Genomic DNA, 16,423 nt, shown 5'->3' on the forward strand with positions numbered 1-16,423 from the left:
TAGATATGCAATAAAGACAAATTCAGATGAGTCATAGTGTTGGATAAACGTACATAGGCTTGGAAGAGAGAACAAAAAAGTATAAAGAGTCATAAAATAAAGGTAATGCTTTAAAAAAGAGACAGATACAGATAGTCATAGATGAAAAGGAATAAAGAAAAATAAGCCACATAAAAATGAAAAATTCACAGAGTCTTATTGTGCATATTATTGCACTATCTTTATTTTTTTTTTACTGTGAATGAGTTAAATACAGACATTTTATTGTATTGGCTGCTAAGCTAAACCAGCATGTATATTATAAAGGTATCATGACTTCCAAAGGATATGTTGCTTTGGAAAAGAGGTTCTTCTCTTGTTCCACAGAGGTTGAAAACCTGTGGATTGCTTCCACACTGGTGTGGTTTGATAGACCACAACGCCATGAAAGGTCACCGTGAACACCCCTAAATAATTACTTTGGACAACCGCTGACTGAGATGAACCTACCATACAGGATACAACATAAAAGATCTGATTATCAGCAGAAAACAATATGGAGAAAATACACCCTTATTCCTAAATATTATTTATAAATGTTTATTTAAATTTAAAGGGGATATGCTATAGAGATTTGCATTGGAATGGACCTTAGTTTATTGATACAAATTTAACGTCAATTTTGTTATATGCATAAGTATTTCTGATCTTGATTAAGGTATTGTGTTTGTTTAGCTCATTTAAAAAGTAATGCATAATTAAGAAATATAAGTTCATAGATAATCATCTATAATAGTCAAGTTTGTATTGATGTTAGTTAGATTTTCTAGATATATACAGATATATTTCATATGGATAGGTATTCTTCAAATCTTTCAAAAACCTTCAAAATATGGCATTTAAAATGATTTAAGAACTTAAGACTTTTCATGACAATGAGGCACATCTGTTCCTGGCAGCACCAGCTACTTCAAGAGGATGACAGACATTGAAGAGACTCCTTATGGAGTTAGTTGACCATTTGGCAAGAAACTGCTCTTGCCTGGACTGTGTAAATAAACTGGACATGCAGGACCCAAAGAGAAATGACTGCTAAACTTGCCTAAAGGTGAAAGGATTTTTTAGATTCCTGCTACATAAAAGTCTGCTAAACATTTGGCAAAACACAAAGAGAATGTGTTGGACAAACTGCCATGATAGGTGGAACTGTCTTTGAGGAGGCAGAAATCCTTAATAAATAAATAAATTTTAAAAAATGAAACAAAGAAAAAACAAAAAAAAAGAAATTTCCTGCTTTGTGAAAAAGTCTGCTGGATACCATGAGACTATAGGCTGAAGATGGGTGCCCCAATGGTGCAGAAGAACTTTGGGAGACTATCCAGGAAGTAAGATGTTTCTCTCAATTCTAGAACTTTATAAGTTGCTTACAATGCACTTTCTGCTTACTTAGGTAATACTATATATCCATCTGGAGTCTTTGATGGAGTTGAAAAATAGATGTAGTTTTCTTTTTTGTTCTTTTTTTTCTCTTTTATTTATTAAAAATTTCCACCTCCTTTCATTTCCCTCCCCCTCCCGTCCCAAGAGAAGTCAGGGTTCCCTGCCCTGTGGGAGTCCAAGGCCATCCCCACCAGGTCTAAGAAGGTATGCATTTAAACAGACTAGGCTCCCAAAAAGCCAGTACATGCAGTAGAAACAAGTCCCAGTGCCTTTATCAATGGCTTCTCAGTCAGCCCTCGTTGTCAGCCACATTCAGAGAATCCAGTCTGATCACATGCTCATTCAGTCCCAGTCCAACAGGCCTTGCTGAGCTCCCATGAGATCAGTACCATTGTCTCAGTGGGTGGACACACCCCTCACGGTCCTGACTTCCTTGCTCATGTTCTCCCTCCTTCTGCTCTTCATCTGGACCTTGGGAGGTCAGTCCAGTGCTCCAATGTGGGTCTCTGTCTCTACCTCTATCATTTATGATGAAAGATAAAGTAAATAGAAATATTGTAACTATAATTCTTGCTTGATAAATGGTTTGTCATATGTAATTTTGCTGTTTTAAAGCTTTCCTTTATGTTTAAACAGAAAAGGGGAAATGGTATGGAAGGTCCTTCTGCCTGTGTGTTGCTTTTATTGATTAATGAAGAAAGAACTGCTTTGCGCCTATGGCAAGGAAGAACAGAACTAGGCAGGGAAAGCTAGGCTGTGTGCTGGGAGAAAGGAGGCAGAGTCAGAGAGATGCCACGTAGCCCCACCGGAGACAGACACTGGAACTTTAGCTGGTAAGCCACAGCCACACGGTGATACACATATAAATAGAAATGGGTTAAATTAATATGTAAGAGTTAACCAATAAGAAGCTAGAGCTAACGGGTCAAGCAGTGATTAAATTAATATATATCGGTGTGGTTATTTTGGGTCTAAGCTAGCCAGGCAGCCTGGACCCAAGAAGCAGCCTCCCACTACAACAGAACCCAGAACCTCCAACCCAGGGGAAGCCCTGCCAACAATCGTCTGCTCCCTTCCTCATCAATAACTAGGCTTGCCCACAGTTAGTTGTTATGGGGGCATATTCTCAATAGGGTTCCCTTCTCTCATACAACTGTAGCTTGTTTCAATTTGGGATAAAAATAGAGTACATCTGTGCTCCTACTTAGCACCAATAGGATGGTAAAATGTTATATAGCATGTATACATGATTGCATATATGTATACACACATATAGAGCTAAATAGATTTTATCATGTTAGAATTCAACTAAGGGTCTTGCACATACTTTAAGGGGCTCTAACTCTGATCTCAAGTCGTAGCCCCTAATGAATAATTCTGACAAGTTTGCAAAACAAACAGATACACAAAACAAGACCACTATGGAAGGAAGTGTTCTTTGTGAAATATGGAGTCAACAGATGAAAATGCAATGTATTCAACTCTCTTTTTCACTTAATAGTATTTTAATATTTAATACAATAAAACTTATATCATTACAATAGGAAATACTTAAAACAATGAAAACTCTATTACAACTTCCTATGGTATTATGTGACCATAGGAGAAGAAAGGCCACACACGGTACTTAAAAGTCTTATGAGGATATCTGTATATGAGGGAACTCTTGGCAATATTCAGGAAACTTAAATATCCAGCCTCACAATCAAGGAACAAACCAATCTTGTCCAGTGGCTTCTCTATATAGTGATGGATTACTGGGTTTGTGGTGAGGAGGCTGTAATGATTTCCCTCCTTCATACAGAAAAGAAGAAATGCACCCTCAGTTTCAACTTCTCTGTTTCTGTTCATTAACCAGGAATTGGTACAGACTCCTACAGCCCAGTCACTAGAGTCCTTCAAATCCAGTTCCCAGTAATATTTCCCTGAGATGAAGTTCTGTGATCCCCAGGAGGCCAAATAGTATCCAGCAGGATGCACAGATGTATGCTGATGGTGAAGTTTGAAGCCGGCTCTTCTCATGACATTAAATAGGTTCTTCTTAAAATTCAATAAAAATAGTTTTTTAAAGAAAATGTCCACTGTGAAAAAATAAACATTTTAGTTAAAATGACCATTTGTATTTGAGGTGACAAAGATCCTGAGAAATTTTTTGGTTTTCAAAAACTGGCTTGGACTAAAGGTTAAATTCATCAAAGCCAAGAACTAGTGCAAGAAACAGAGTGGCAGCATGATGAAAAGTTTTATGAAACATTTTGTAGGTGCTGGAGATGAGGGAGCCTCAGCCTACCTCCGACAGGTGACTTGATTACACCTGGCAAAGGGAAGATGTGTGTACTGCAGTCAGGGCCACAGCAAAGGCTGCCCTCCTTGGTCTGCATAAAAAGTTATTACTAAGATATGACCATTATTTGCTTTCATATTGGTGTTTGTTCTTTCCACGGAATTTTTATGCTTATACTAAACGAAGAGCTAAATTTACTTTAAAAGTAACTTCCTATTAGCAATTGTCCTCCTTTAACCTCTAGTTCCTCTGATACTCTTTCCCTGTGACGTTGAATTGACTTTTAGATATACAAGGGGGATGGAGACACTGCCTCATGACCCATCAATTAGTTTTGTATTCTTTGTTCATGATACATGGCTTTATCTGTTTAGTTATATTATGATTTTTCTTTTTCAGTTCTTTTTAAGATAGGGTATTACTATTTAAACTTGTCTGGCATGGAACTCAATATGTTGACAAGACTGCCTTCAAATTCTCTCTATGATATTTATGGGGTTACTACCATGCACCACTATATCTTGTGTATTTTTAATCAATGAGCTATAATGTAATGTAAGAAATAATTGCTAAAATGTGCAAAGGGACATAATCAAATATCTCCACCAGTGGGTACTCTTAATTTGAATTAGACTGTACTCAGTTAAGTAACCACTCTGTATGCCTCAATGAAAACTGATACTCTCTGTTCAGTCAGTATTACACACAAACTGATATACTACTGGTATTCATTTTTGTTCCTTTGTTTGTGAGATAACCATGAAATTAAGAAGATTACAAGACACATTTCTCAGGCGTTAAAATATGTATGTTTGCAAACGTTGTCTCATGGTGTAAGAGTACCTCTGCTATTTTTATCATTGCTCACACCCACCTTTGAACTGGTTGAAACTTTCAGTCAGTCCAGTGATGGGGAGGGCAGAGAGTTCTGGTTTCATAGCTTGGGGTATACTCAGCTCCACTGCCTCACTCCTGCAAGGAGAGGAAAATAATGATTTGTATGGTGCTAAAGATATCATCACAGTTATTCAGAAAAACCTCACTCCAACCTTAGCCAAACACTCTTGTGTCGATTCCCTTGAAACACAAGCCTGACAACTTGAGTTCAATTTCTGGAACCCATGGTGTAAGGAAAAGCTTTCTCCTGTCCTATGATCTCCACACATGTGTAGTGCTACTTTTGCATGAACATGAACACACATACACTCCACATGAATATGACAAATTATGTTTTAAAAATCCATAACAGATCCTATACAAAAAATAAAATATTCTCTCTATAAAGTATATATGCACTTTTCTAAGGCAGTTTAATCAATTTTACAGCAATTTCAGGGTACCCCAACTTGCACCAATGGCAAAACTCACCTTCTCAATATAATATCCAAATTCTGCAAAAAAAAAAAAAAAAGCAAGAAAAGTTTAGAATCCTGGAAAAGTGAAATACAAAGTTTGTTTATAAAGTTCCCATAAAAGACAGGCTGCATCACACTATGTAACCTGAAAATTTATATTTAATTAGCAGGTTAATGCTAACAAACAGATTAGCACAATTCTAATTCTTAGTTAAATCAGGCTGTGAGAGTAAATTATGAGAAGCAGGTAGATATTGATTATACATTGATGTTGAAACCCTAGCTTTCTGCAAAAGGTGTTTCACTGAGCTGAAACACAAAGCGCAGAGGGATACTTTAACTAAGGGTACTTCAAATGGATGACCTCTCCCATGCATGCTGCCTCATGCCTCTAAGTATGGAATTGCCAGGTTAGATGCCCCAAGATTACTGTGAGTTGTAGGTGATCGTGATCCATCGTCTAAAACCCTATCTAAAAACCCATCCTCCTATATATCTCTCAAAATTACAACATTCAAAAAGAAGAAATTAAGTAACAGCATTCTTTGAAATTGTGCACAATTACCAAGTAGAGGCTATAGAGTGTAAGAAATGCAACTTTGAATTTCAGCTTTCACAGAGGCAAGGTACAAAATCAAAAATAAGGACATATTTCTTGGAGAATCTACTAACACAATTTTTATTTAAAAAAATCTTGTTCTGGCAAGATTATTAGAGAATTTAGTTTCTCCAGATTATTACTGAAAAAGAACCTCCTAAAATAAATGCAGGAAATGTTAAAAAATAATCTTAGTATAACAATCACCACTGTGAGCCCAAGACAATAAAACCTTTGTCTGCACTCCTCCCTTCTCACCTGGAGTAGTACCACATATGGCTCCTGGGACATGGCCATGAGTTCCTGAAACATTTCTCTTAGTTGTTTGCTCTTTTGGATCATCATGGCTTCACTTTCTCCGAGTTTCTCTAAAACACAATCGCCTTCATTTTTCATGTGCACAATATGTTGATCTTCCTGTTCATGTGGGACTGAAGACCATTTCCTATACTCTGTCCTGATCATGTCTTCCCTCATAACCAGGAAGTTCTGAAGAAAACAAGACATTGTCAGGGATTTTTGAAACGTATTTAATCTTATCCTATTGCATCCTTCTAGGCTTAAATTTGACAAAGGACTCCTATCACTGTGATACGTACACTATGAAGGATTTGTCAGAAATGAAAATTCCTTGGTTTCATTTATTCTTTCAAATTTCCTTCTTAATGAAAATGTCTGCTGGATAGATACTATGGGTCTGTAGGATGAGATGGATGCCCCAATATTACAGAAGAACTTTGGGTGACTGTCCAGTTGCCGAGATGTCTCTGTCAATTCTAAAGATGTAGAAGTTATTTACAATTCACTTCCTGTTAACTTAAGTAATATTATAGCCTTCTGGGATCTTTAATGGACTTGAAGAATAAATAGTTATGATTATTGTTTTTCTCAGTTATGATAAATGTAAAGTATATATACATATTGTAACTGTAATTAATGATTTAAACCTATTTGGTTACATGTAATTTTACTAAGTTAAATCCTTCCTTTTTATTTAGACAGAAAAGGGGAGGTAATGTGGGATTCTCTTCTGTATGTTGTGAATATATTTTGTTGCCATTAGTTAATAAAGAAGCTTCTTAAAGCCTCTGGCAGGGCAGATTAAAGCAAGGTAGAAATTAAAAGCAGAAATAGAAGTGAAAGTAGCCAGTGTCAAGGAGACACCATGTAGCCACCAAAGGAGAAAGACACCAGCCACCAGCCAGAACCTTACCAGTGGAAATGAGCCTCATGAGAATACATAAAATAATAGGAATTGCTTAATTTAAGATGTAAGAGTTAATAAGAAGCCTGAGCTAGCCAGTTGTGCAGTGTTTTAATTAATAGTTTCTGCATGATTATTTTGGGTCTGGGTAGCCGGGAATGAATAAATAGCCTCCATCAATACAAACGCAATGAAATCCTAAGCATTTCCACCAAAAAAAAAATCATACAAATAATTATTTCCCTAGTAGAATTAAAAAGAGGTAGATGTGTGAAATTTAGTAATAAATGTGGTAAAGTTATATATATATATATATAGTCTAAAATAAACAAAATTGATACAATTAACACAAAAAAGAAAAGAAATGAATAAATGGAGGGAGAAAGAAGGGAGGAAGGAAAAGGAATAAAGCAGTTCAAAATAAAAAAAAACAGGGCTGCCTGAAGGAATGGTATTGATTGATAATTCACGTGTTCATGCAAATATGACACTCTGTATACATTCATTAGAATTCATGGGGCAATCCTAGAGTCTAATGCAGTGTGCTGTACTTTCAGCAATACACTCAGTAGTCTCAGACTCTTTTGCCATACAGCCAGGCCATCTTTCTGCATGCAGAGCTATATTTCACACTCAGAATTCAAGGCCATCATCACATGTTTTCCAAGTATCATATCCCATGCCTTATACTTAAACCTTGAATGACGATTTGGGAAAATAAGTATCTCAACCATATTTTCAGCATAAATCTCATACTCACACTAAACAAAAGTTTCATACTGCACTCTGCCTCTAGATTCTCTTTAATTTCTTGGATCTTCTTCTGTAAAAATGCCATTTGCTTTAGAAGTCTCTCCTGTAAGAAACAATGAATATCAACTTTTAATAAACAGTGATAATGGTCAGACTTTTGGACATTAAATAAAATAACTTTATCAAAAAAACAATAATCACTATTTTCCTTTTTTATTTTAGGTAACTTTGAATTTTAATTTTAAAACACATAAATAGAATATGGCATATCTATTTGTTCAGGTAAAGTGACAATTATAAGTGATAGCTGGGTAATTTACATAATTCCCACATGATTCTCTTTAGCTGACTCCACTTTATTTTCTAATTTAGTCTCCAGTCATATATACTTTTAAAAAATATGAATACACTATTTCCTTTCCAATGACCTGGGAATAATGTATAATAAAACACAACTGATCACACCCATGGGTCTCCCAAGAGGTGTTCACATTATAGTCACTCTTTCTTCACTAGCTGCTAATAAAGTGCCACCATTCAGAACAGAGTGGATTCCTCATAATCAAACCCAGCATCTTCCTGTTGTCCACTGAGTCTCACTCTCCAGGTTTCATGTTCTCTCAGGAGCATCACTTACCATTTCACCCTCAGCAGCTGCTTCAATGGGAGAGTGTCTGTGACCTCTGTGTATGACGGAGTCAGAGCAGAGCTGACAGAGGGAGATCCTGGTCTCCATACAGAAGATCCCCTTGGTCTCCTTGTGGATCACACACTTATTCTCCTCCGAAATCAGGTACTTCTTGAGGCTGGCTTGTTTGGCGATGGACACCAGCTTCTTCAGAACAATGTTGGTTCTGAAGTCCTTCCGCTTGGTTCGTTTCCTACATGTAGGACAAGGGCCTGGAAAGAGACTGTCTTCCCAGAAAAGGTGGAGGCAGACTCGACAGAAGCTGTGGCCACAGTTTATGGTGACTGGGTCTATAAGGTAGCTCAGGCAGATAGAGCAGTTGAGTTCTTCAGTGACGGCTCGTGAGAAGTCTGACTCCATTTTGCTGAAGGAAGAAAATCAGAATTACCATTATTAGACCAAGAGAAGGAAAAAAAATCATAAAATTTGATTAAAGTTGTAATTCTGTTATGTCTAAAACAAAGCATTATTCATATTTGGTGTCCAAAAATTAATATAAGCTTAGAACTAAGTTTTTAATCTTTTCTTATTCACTCTTCTTCACATGAATAGAGATTGATATGATGAATTTCTGTGCCCTACAATCTGCATCTTTTTCAGAGACTCCATTCAAATTAAGAACTTTGTTCATGGTCTGAGACAGGCTCTCTCAGTGTTTATGAAGAAATTTACACTGGAGCGATCAAGGTACTTCAAGTACACAAGTTAGTCTTTTACTACAGATCTATTTGGTTTAACACTTCCCTCTTTGGTTGTCTATTCAAGAGAACAATCTCCAAAAAACAGGATCCCTAATAAATGTTTTGCTTTGTGGTTGTAGCATCTTACTCATTAACATCCCGTTGTCCCTTCCCTTAACACATGAAGGCAACCTTAGTTAATTGTCTTCTTTCTGCTGCAAATGCCTAAAAAGAATAAGAATTTATGTTGATTCATAATTCAAGAAATGGTGGCATAAGCTTGAGTTAGCTGGTCTCATGGCTCTGACACCAAACACTTAAACAGTGTTTATGAGTTGCCAACAGCATGCTTCTTGGTGGTGTCAGGGACCTTGTAACTCCATGGAGTTGTGGCAATAAACATGGCTTCAGACAGTACCTCCGCCATGAAGCTAGGCTCTCAGAAACCTAAGGAATGGGATGGATCCAAACGTCAAAGCTACAGCTTTACTCTTAGCCATATCATTTAGAAAACTAAAGATTCATGTGGTCAGAAAAAGAGATATACAGTAAAAATAGATTCAAAGACAAATAAAACCTCTAAATAGTTAACAGTGTGTTTAAAAATATGTGTAGGCTTGGGAGAGAAAAGATAAAGGATAAAATCCTTAAATTAAAAAAGAAAGAGAGCAGTAAGGTATGGTAGCACACACCTATAATCCCAGCATTTGGCAGGCAGAGGCAGGCAGACCTCTGTGAGTTCAAGGTGTGGTGGCATAACACCATTAATCCCAACAGTGTGCAGGCAGAGCAGGCAGATCTCTGTGAGTTTGAGGTGTGGTAGTACACACCTTTAATCCCAACACTTTGGAGGCAGAGGCAGGCTGATCTACGTGAGTTTAAAGTGTGGTGGCATACACTTTTAATCCCAGCTCTTGGGAGGCAGCTGGAGGCAGATCTCTTTGGTCAAGGACAGCCTGATCTACAGAGTGAATTCCAGGACAGCCAAAGATACACAGAGAAACCCTGTCTCAAAAAGCCAAAAATTAAAAATAAATGAAATAGAATTTAAACTAAAACCACATAAAGGGTGAAACCACAGAGACAATCTAGATACTATATGTTATTATGTTCTCTTTGAATTGTTTTAATGCCGAAAAAGGAGCAACAGCTGCTAATAAACATTTGATTATAAATGTTGCTGGATTAATCCAACATACATTTTTGAAAATGCTTTGACTTCAAAATTTATGTCAAAACATATGTTGGAGAAGAGATTTTGTTTTTGTTTCCACAGGAAATGAGAGGACGTGGATTCATTCTAGGCTAAGAAAACTCAGGTTTTATCAGGGAAGACCCCGTGAGAAATCTCCATAGGAGCAGATGACCCAGATGATCCAATGTTTCAGAGGACCTCTGTTGGAGTTTCCTCTGAGTTCTACATCCAGAACAGTTCCAAGACTGCTAGCTGGGATAATCAAGTTGTATGGATAATGGTCAGGAAGAAAGCTAAACAAGCGAGATTCGATTCAGAGACTCACACATCTATGAAGGGCATGAATAAATGTTCTAAAAAATATTCTTTAAATTTAGACAACAATCAAAATTGAAAAGTGAAAGGTAAGTTCCTTGAGCATTATACTTTAGGGCACTAAAAAGTGTGTATAGATAAAACTAAAATTATCTATCACAGTAACTCACATTATATTGACAAAAAAGATGACCAGATGGGAACAGAATATTTTTGGTAGTGAAAAACACTCATTTCTAAGCAGAAAACTCAGTTTAGTAATATATTAAGAATAGGAACTATGAAGGAATTTCCTCTGTAAATTGTGTACTCACCCAAGGAATTGTCTCTGGCCTCAGCAGTGCTGAATGAGAACACCACACAATTTCCTCAGCTCTAGGGTCCAATCCTCAATGTATGCAGATGATAGATCCACTGGTTGAAGAGCCAGAATGTGTGGAAACACTCTCTATCTGCTCTGGTGAAGAATGCACCAGGCTAAGCTCTGGTGTATCCTTATATACTCTCTAAAGACCACGCCCACTTCCTCCCATGGTTACTTTCATTAACACATCCCATTTGTGGCCATTTGTCAGTACCAGTATTCTGACTGGATGGAAGATTGAATTAACTCCGAGGCCAACCTCCACAAGCAAATCTCCACAACAAGCTTCCCTGAGGGACTGCTTAGCTGGGTGTGGCACTCACACCTTTAATCCTAGAGAAGGCTACATCCTTTTGTTTGGATTATCTCTAGAACTGTCACTGTTTCTACTCCATTCATCTATTGGTGCTGATCTTGCCTTTAAGGGCCTAATCTACATTTTGCTTTATGAATTATCATTTTCAAAAGAAAAATATTAAATTAATATTTGTCTAACTTCTGAATCTGATATCATTCTATTTACAGTTGAAGTCGTTTTTGTAAAAAAAAAAAAAAAGACAGTGAAGACTTTTTTTGACCACGTATAATTTTAGTAAATGATTCAGTCCTCTTTCCTGATCCTTCAGCCCTGTCCCAAGCACTCAAAGCTGCTATAAAACACAATGTCAAGACCAAAAAAACAAAATGGTCTTTAAAAATTAGCATATATGACTTCACTGAGATGTTGACCTTGGAAAATTTTTATACCTCTAGCCCTACCTGATGGTTCTATGATCCTAGATTCCTCTTTCCACCATGTTTTCCATTGTAACTGAGGTTCACCTTCCAATATTGCTATAGCTAAATCTTTCCTGTATTGTCTGATAATTCTGTTCAGAGTTGCCCATGAATTTAACATCAGATTCATACAGAGTAAATGTATACCATATGAAATGTCTGCTTCTTTAAATCTCTACAAATAAAACTTTTACATAATTCAGTCGAAAAATTGTTAATAGAAATCTAAAAAATTAAATGTTTTGTTTTCTTGGAACAGTGTTCCCTGTGTAGCTATGGTGCCTATCTGGAACTAGCTCTTGTAGAACAGGCTGGCCTTGAATGCAAAGAGACACCTGCTTCTGCCTCCCAGGTGGCTCATAGGTTAAAAACACTGACAGCTGATCCAGAGAATCTGAGTTCAAGTCCTAGTTAGAACATGGTGACTAAAACCATCTGTAATGAGATCTGGTGTCTTCTGGAGTGCAGGCAAAAACTGTATGCATAATAAATAAATGGATCTTCAAATAATCTTAATAGCTCTTTGAGAATTTTGTACACTTTATTTTGATCATATTCATCTCAACTGCAAATCCTTCCAAATCCATTCCCTTTACTAAAACACTCAACTTTTTCTTTTAAAAACAAGGGAATGAATATGGAAATTTCCAATACTGAACTTTCAAACTGTAAAAGCACATCACAGTACTTCCAGCCTGAGACCACATAACAAATCCCAAATATTTTTCTCCCATGTATATAACCTGTAGATATGATTGGGTTATCATGTTTCATGCATCTTCTTTTTTTTAAATATTTATTTATTTATTTATACAATGTTCTGTCTGTATGCCTGCAGGCCAGAAGAGGGCGCCAGACCTCATTACAGATGGTTGTGAGCCACAATGTGGTTGCTGGGAATTGAACTCAGGACCTTTGGAAGAGCAGGCAATGCTCTTAACCACTGAGCCATCTCTCCAGCCCCCTTATTTTTGGTTTTTCGAGACAGGATTTCTCTGTACCTTTGGAGCCTGTCCTGGAACTCCCTTTGTAGACCAGGCTGGCCTCTAACTCACAGAGATCTGCCTGCCTCTGCCTCCCGAGTGCTGGGATTAAAGGCGTGCGCCACCACCGCCCGGCTTGTTTCATGGATCTTCTAATTTTATTTCAGCATGTGGGTTAAAGTCAGACTTTGTATGGTTGGATTCAATGCTGTCTCTGAGAGCTTGTTACAACCTATTAGGTGGGAATAATTATCTAAGATTTTCCAGTAGGTATATAATCAATTGCATCCAGATGAAATAGAAAGATAGTCTCTCTTGAGTGTAAACCTGTGGCTATGACCATTTCAATATTTTTTAGCTTTTTCATTATAAGTTTTCCTACCTTTTAAAAAATACAAATCTAGAGATGATATGGATGATAAATAAATGAAATGATAGTGGTGAGGCTGAATCTTTCTTTCCTCGACAGATAACACAATGTATGCATTCCTGTTGAGTCCTAGATCTAGACCAACTAATATTTGATTCCATTGTTAAGACATGATGTGAGATTCCCCTCTGTATGCTGTGAATATCACTGGTTAATAAAGGACTGGCTTGCGCCTGTGCAGGGTAGAATAGAGGTAGGTGGGGAAACTAAACTGATGCTGAGAGAAGAGGGGCTGAGTTAGTGAGAAGCTATGGAGTCAAAACTGGAGACAGAGGCAGAGGGTGAAGCCGGTTCTACTCTATTCACATAGGAAAGCTCCACAAGTTTGACAATACCAGCTACCTCATTTGGGGTTTTATGGGTAAGTTACATGTCATTTTGATATTTTTCCCATCACCGTTGTACACATCCCTTATAAAATTACTTATAGCTTTTGTGTTCTCTAAATACTATACCCATCTCAAAAACTGACATACCACATAAATAATGCTAAAATGCTTTTGGCTCAGCCCTCCTTATTATTTATATCTCTCATTCTTTTGATCTCAGGATTGCTCAAACATTAATTTATCTTTGATTTGGTTTTCTACAAAAGCAAACAAAACATGAGATTACAAATCTAGCTTTAAAAAGCCTAGTAATGCTCATTTAATAGTTCTTAGAAAAGAAGCATTAGACCTTTCAGGCAGTCACTCACAGAAGACCAAAACTGTGCAAATGCAGAAATCAACAGATTATGGGGATACTCCTCCTGGGTGAGTCTGCTTCTATTTTTTCTAGAGTTTTCAGGTGTGCTGTTAAGTCTCTAATGTGAGCTTTCTCCATTTACTTTATGTCGGCAGTTAGTGCTATGAACTTTCCTCTTAGCACTGCTTTCATAGTGTCCCATAGGTTTGGGATGTTGTGTCTTCATTTTCACTGAATTCAAGAAAGACTTTAATTTCTTTTTTTTTTGCTTTATTTTTTTTTTCTTTTTCAACCCACTGGTGGTTCAGTAGTTGACTGTTTGGTTTCCATGAGTTTGTAGGCTTTCTGGGGGTAGTATTGTTGTTAAATTCTAACTTTACTCCATGGTGATCTGATAAGACACAGGTGGTTACTCCAATTTTTTTTAATATTTTATTTATTTATTTATTATGTATACAGTGTTCTGTCTGTGTGTATGCCTGCAGGCCAGAAGAGGGCACCAGACCCTATTACGGATGGTTGTGAGCCACCATGTGGTTGCTGGGAATTGAACTCAGGACCTTTGGAAGAGCAGGCGATGCTCTTAACCACTGAGCCATCTCTCCAGCCCCTCCAATTTTTTTTTGTATCTGTGGATGTTTACTTTGTTACCAAGTATGTGATCAATTTTCGAGAAGGTTCCATGAGGTGCTGAGAAGAAGGTATATTCTTTCCTGCTTGGTGGAATGTAGCTCAAGTTTTTACATTGTCATGCCACACTATCTTTTTAAAATATATCTTTTTTTCTTTGAAGTGTGGTGGAAACAACGCTTACTAATGAAGTAGCTGTTGGTAGGCATGTACCTAGCATTTCATAACTAGAGATTTAATTATACAGAGTAACTTGTTACACATCCTTTGGCATACATACGTATACCTGTCCAGGTACCAATTTCAATAATATTAGAAATTCATCTCCCAGAGACTGCATTTAACTCAGTGGAATAAAATATTACCACTTTTCACAGCTATCTGAGGTAATTCTCAGTTAATCTGTTCAAAGTAATGTGCCAGGATTGTACATTTCTACAAAAATGCTTTTTTTTTTTAGATTACTTGGTTTCACTGTGTATACTGAAAACATTGGGGGGGGCATGTTTTGCTCAAAGTTTAGGTAATAAAAATAAAAATTGGCTGTCAGTGTTGGCAGGTGCCTTTAATCCCAGACTTGGAAGGCAGAGACAAGTAGATAGGTGAGTTCAAGGTCAACCTAGTCTACATAGCAAGTTTCAAGGTCAGATGGGTCTATGTAGCAAGTTCCATGACAGCAAAAGCTACCTAATAAAGAGATCCTGTCTCAAAACAACAACAAAAAAATTAAATTTTAAAAAATTAATATTTATTTATTTATTTACTGTGTGTATGCCTGCATGTCAGAAGAGAGCACTAGACCCCATTACAGATGGTTGTGGGTCACCATGTAGTTGCTGGGAATTGAACTCAGGACCTTTGGATGGACAGACAATGCTCTTAACCTCTGAGCCATCTCTCCAGCCCCAATAAATTAAAATTTTACATACATTAGTAGAAAATGTGTGGTATGACTCTTATGATTCATACTTAAAACAATATGATCTTGCAGTGGCATTTAGTGTAATAATCCCTTTCAAAATGTTATGTGCTGAGTAAAACTTGGTCCACTGTGTGGTGGTGATGACAAGTGAATGAACTTCTGCTCGATGATGCTGACAGGAGGGAAAAGCAGTAACCGGATCAAGGGAAAATGCCACAAAAGAAATTAATGCTAATCTTAATCAGTCTCATAATTTTGCACTATTTTAAATGTGGGACCAAAGCACATTTGCTGTTTCTCTATACATAGCTTGCTCCCTTTCCAACACTTCAACATGTTGCAAAACAGCAAAGTAGACCCACAGTAGACGCAAAAATGATAAACCTACCTACCTGCTCTTCAATTTTCAACCTAAAAAAGAAACCATCATCAAAATATGTAGGGGAAGCCCAGCCCAAGGGGGCGTGTTCGCCTTGGGCTAGTGTTTACTTATAAATCTGGCGAGTGTGAGCACCCTGGTCCTTTTTTGTACTTTCTGCTCATCGCTGGTGTTGTAAGCTAGTCCCTCATTAAAGTTTACTATTTCATATTAAGCTAACCTGGTTATTAAACCATATCATTTTAGCGATCTAACGCCTCCGCCCCTAAGCGTGCCCTGGGCACAGGCTTGAACTTTAGATTGAGAGAGCTGCCCGCTCATGCGCACTACACTCTCTTCCTGAGGGCTGCTACTGATGGAGAGCAGCCCCCAAACGTCCTAGTTTGTTCCCCCTATCTCGCGGCTCACTGCCAGGGTCCGATCTTCCAGGCACTTGCAAGCAATTTTCACAGCGGGCTCCTGGCCCAGTTGCCAGGCGCCCCAAGGCGGTGTACTAAACACAGCCCCGCCTGATTTTCCCAGCTCTAGAGACAGAGAGCAGGATACAAGTACTCAGGCCAGAGTGCACTTACCCCTTCCCGCCTATCTCCGCTGAGTTTGCATACAGCCAAGGCTCGGATGCAGATCCAATACCATCTGATTTTACCCAAAGGGGCGTGTTCGCCTTGGGCTAATGTTTACATATAAAAATAAATTTAATCTCCTGAAAAAGTTCTAAACATCAAGTGTTTCATTAAGCAATAGGAAATGACAGGGCACA

At 37.6% G+C, this 16,423-nt stretch overlaps 1 protein-coding gene across 1 annotated transcript; it reads right to left on the reverse strand.

Annotated features, from left to right (window-relative positions):
- Positions 1-3,000: 3,000 nt before the first annotated feature.
- On the reverse strand, positions 3,001-8,661 carry LOC142846738 (tripartite motif-containing protein 43B-like). Its single transcript, XM_075967563.1, has 6 exons — positions 8,251-8,661; positions 7,621-7,716; positions 5,915-6,145; positions 5,072-5,094; positions 4,578-4,675; positions 3,001-3,500 (listed from the first exon to the last, which is right to left on the reverse strand). The coding sequence occupies exons 1-6, from the start codon at positions 8,659-8,661 to the stop codon at positions 3,001-3,003; spliced, it is 1,359 nt and encodes a 452-aa protein (XP_075823678.1).
- Between the last annotated feature and the right edge of the window lie 7,762 nt (positions 8,662-16,423).

The sequence above is a fragment of the Microtus pennsylvanicus genome, chromosome 3, assembly GCF_037038515.1.
Source record: "Microtus pennsylvanicus isolate mMicPen1 chromosome 3, mMicPen1.hap1, whole genome shotgun sequence".
In the NCBI taxonomy this organism is placed as follows: domain Eukaryota; kingdom Metazoa; phylum Chordata; class Mammalia; order Rodentia; family Cricetidae; genus Microtus; species Microtus pennsylvanicus.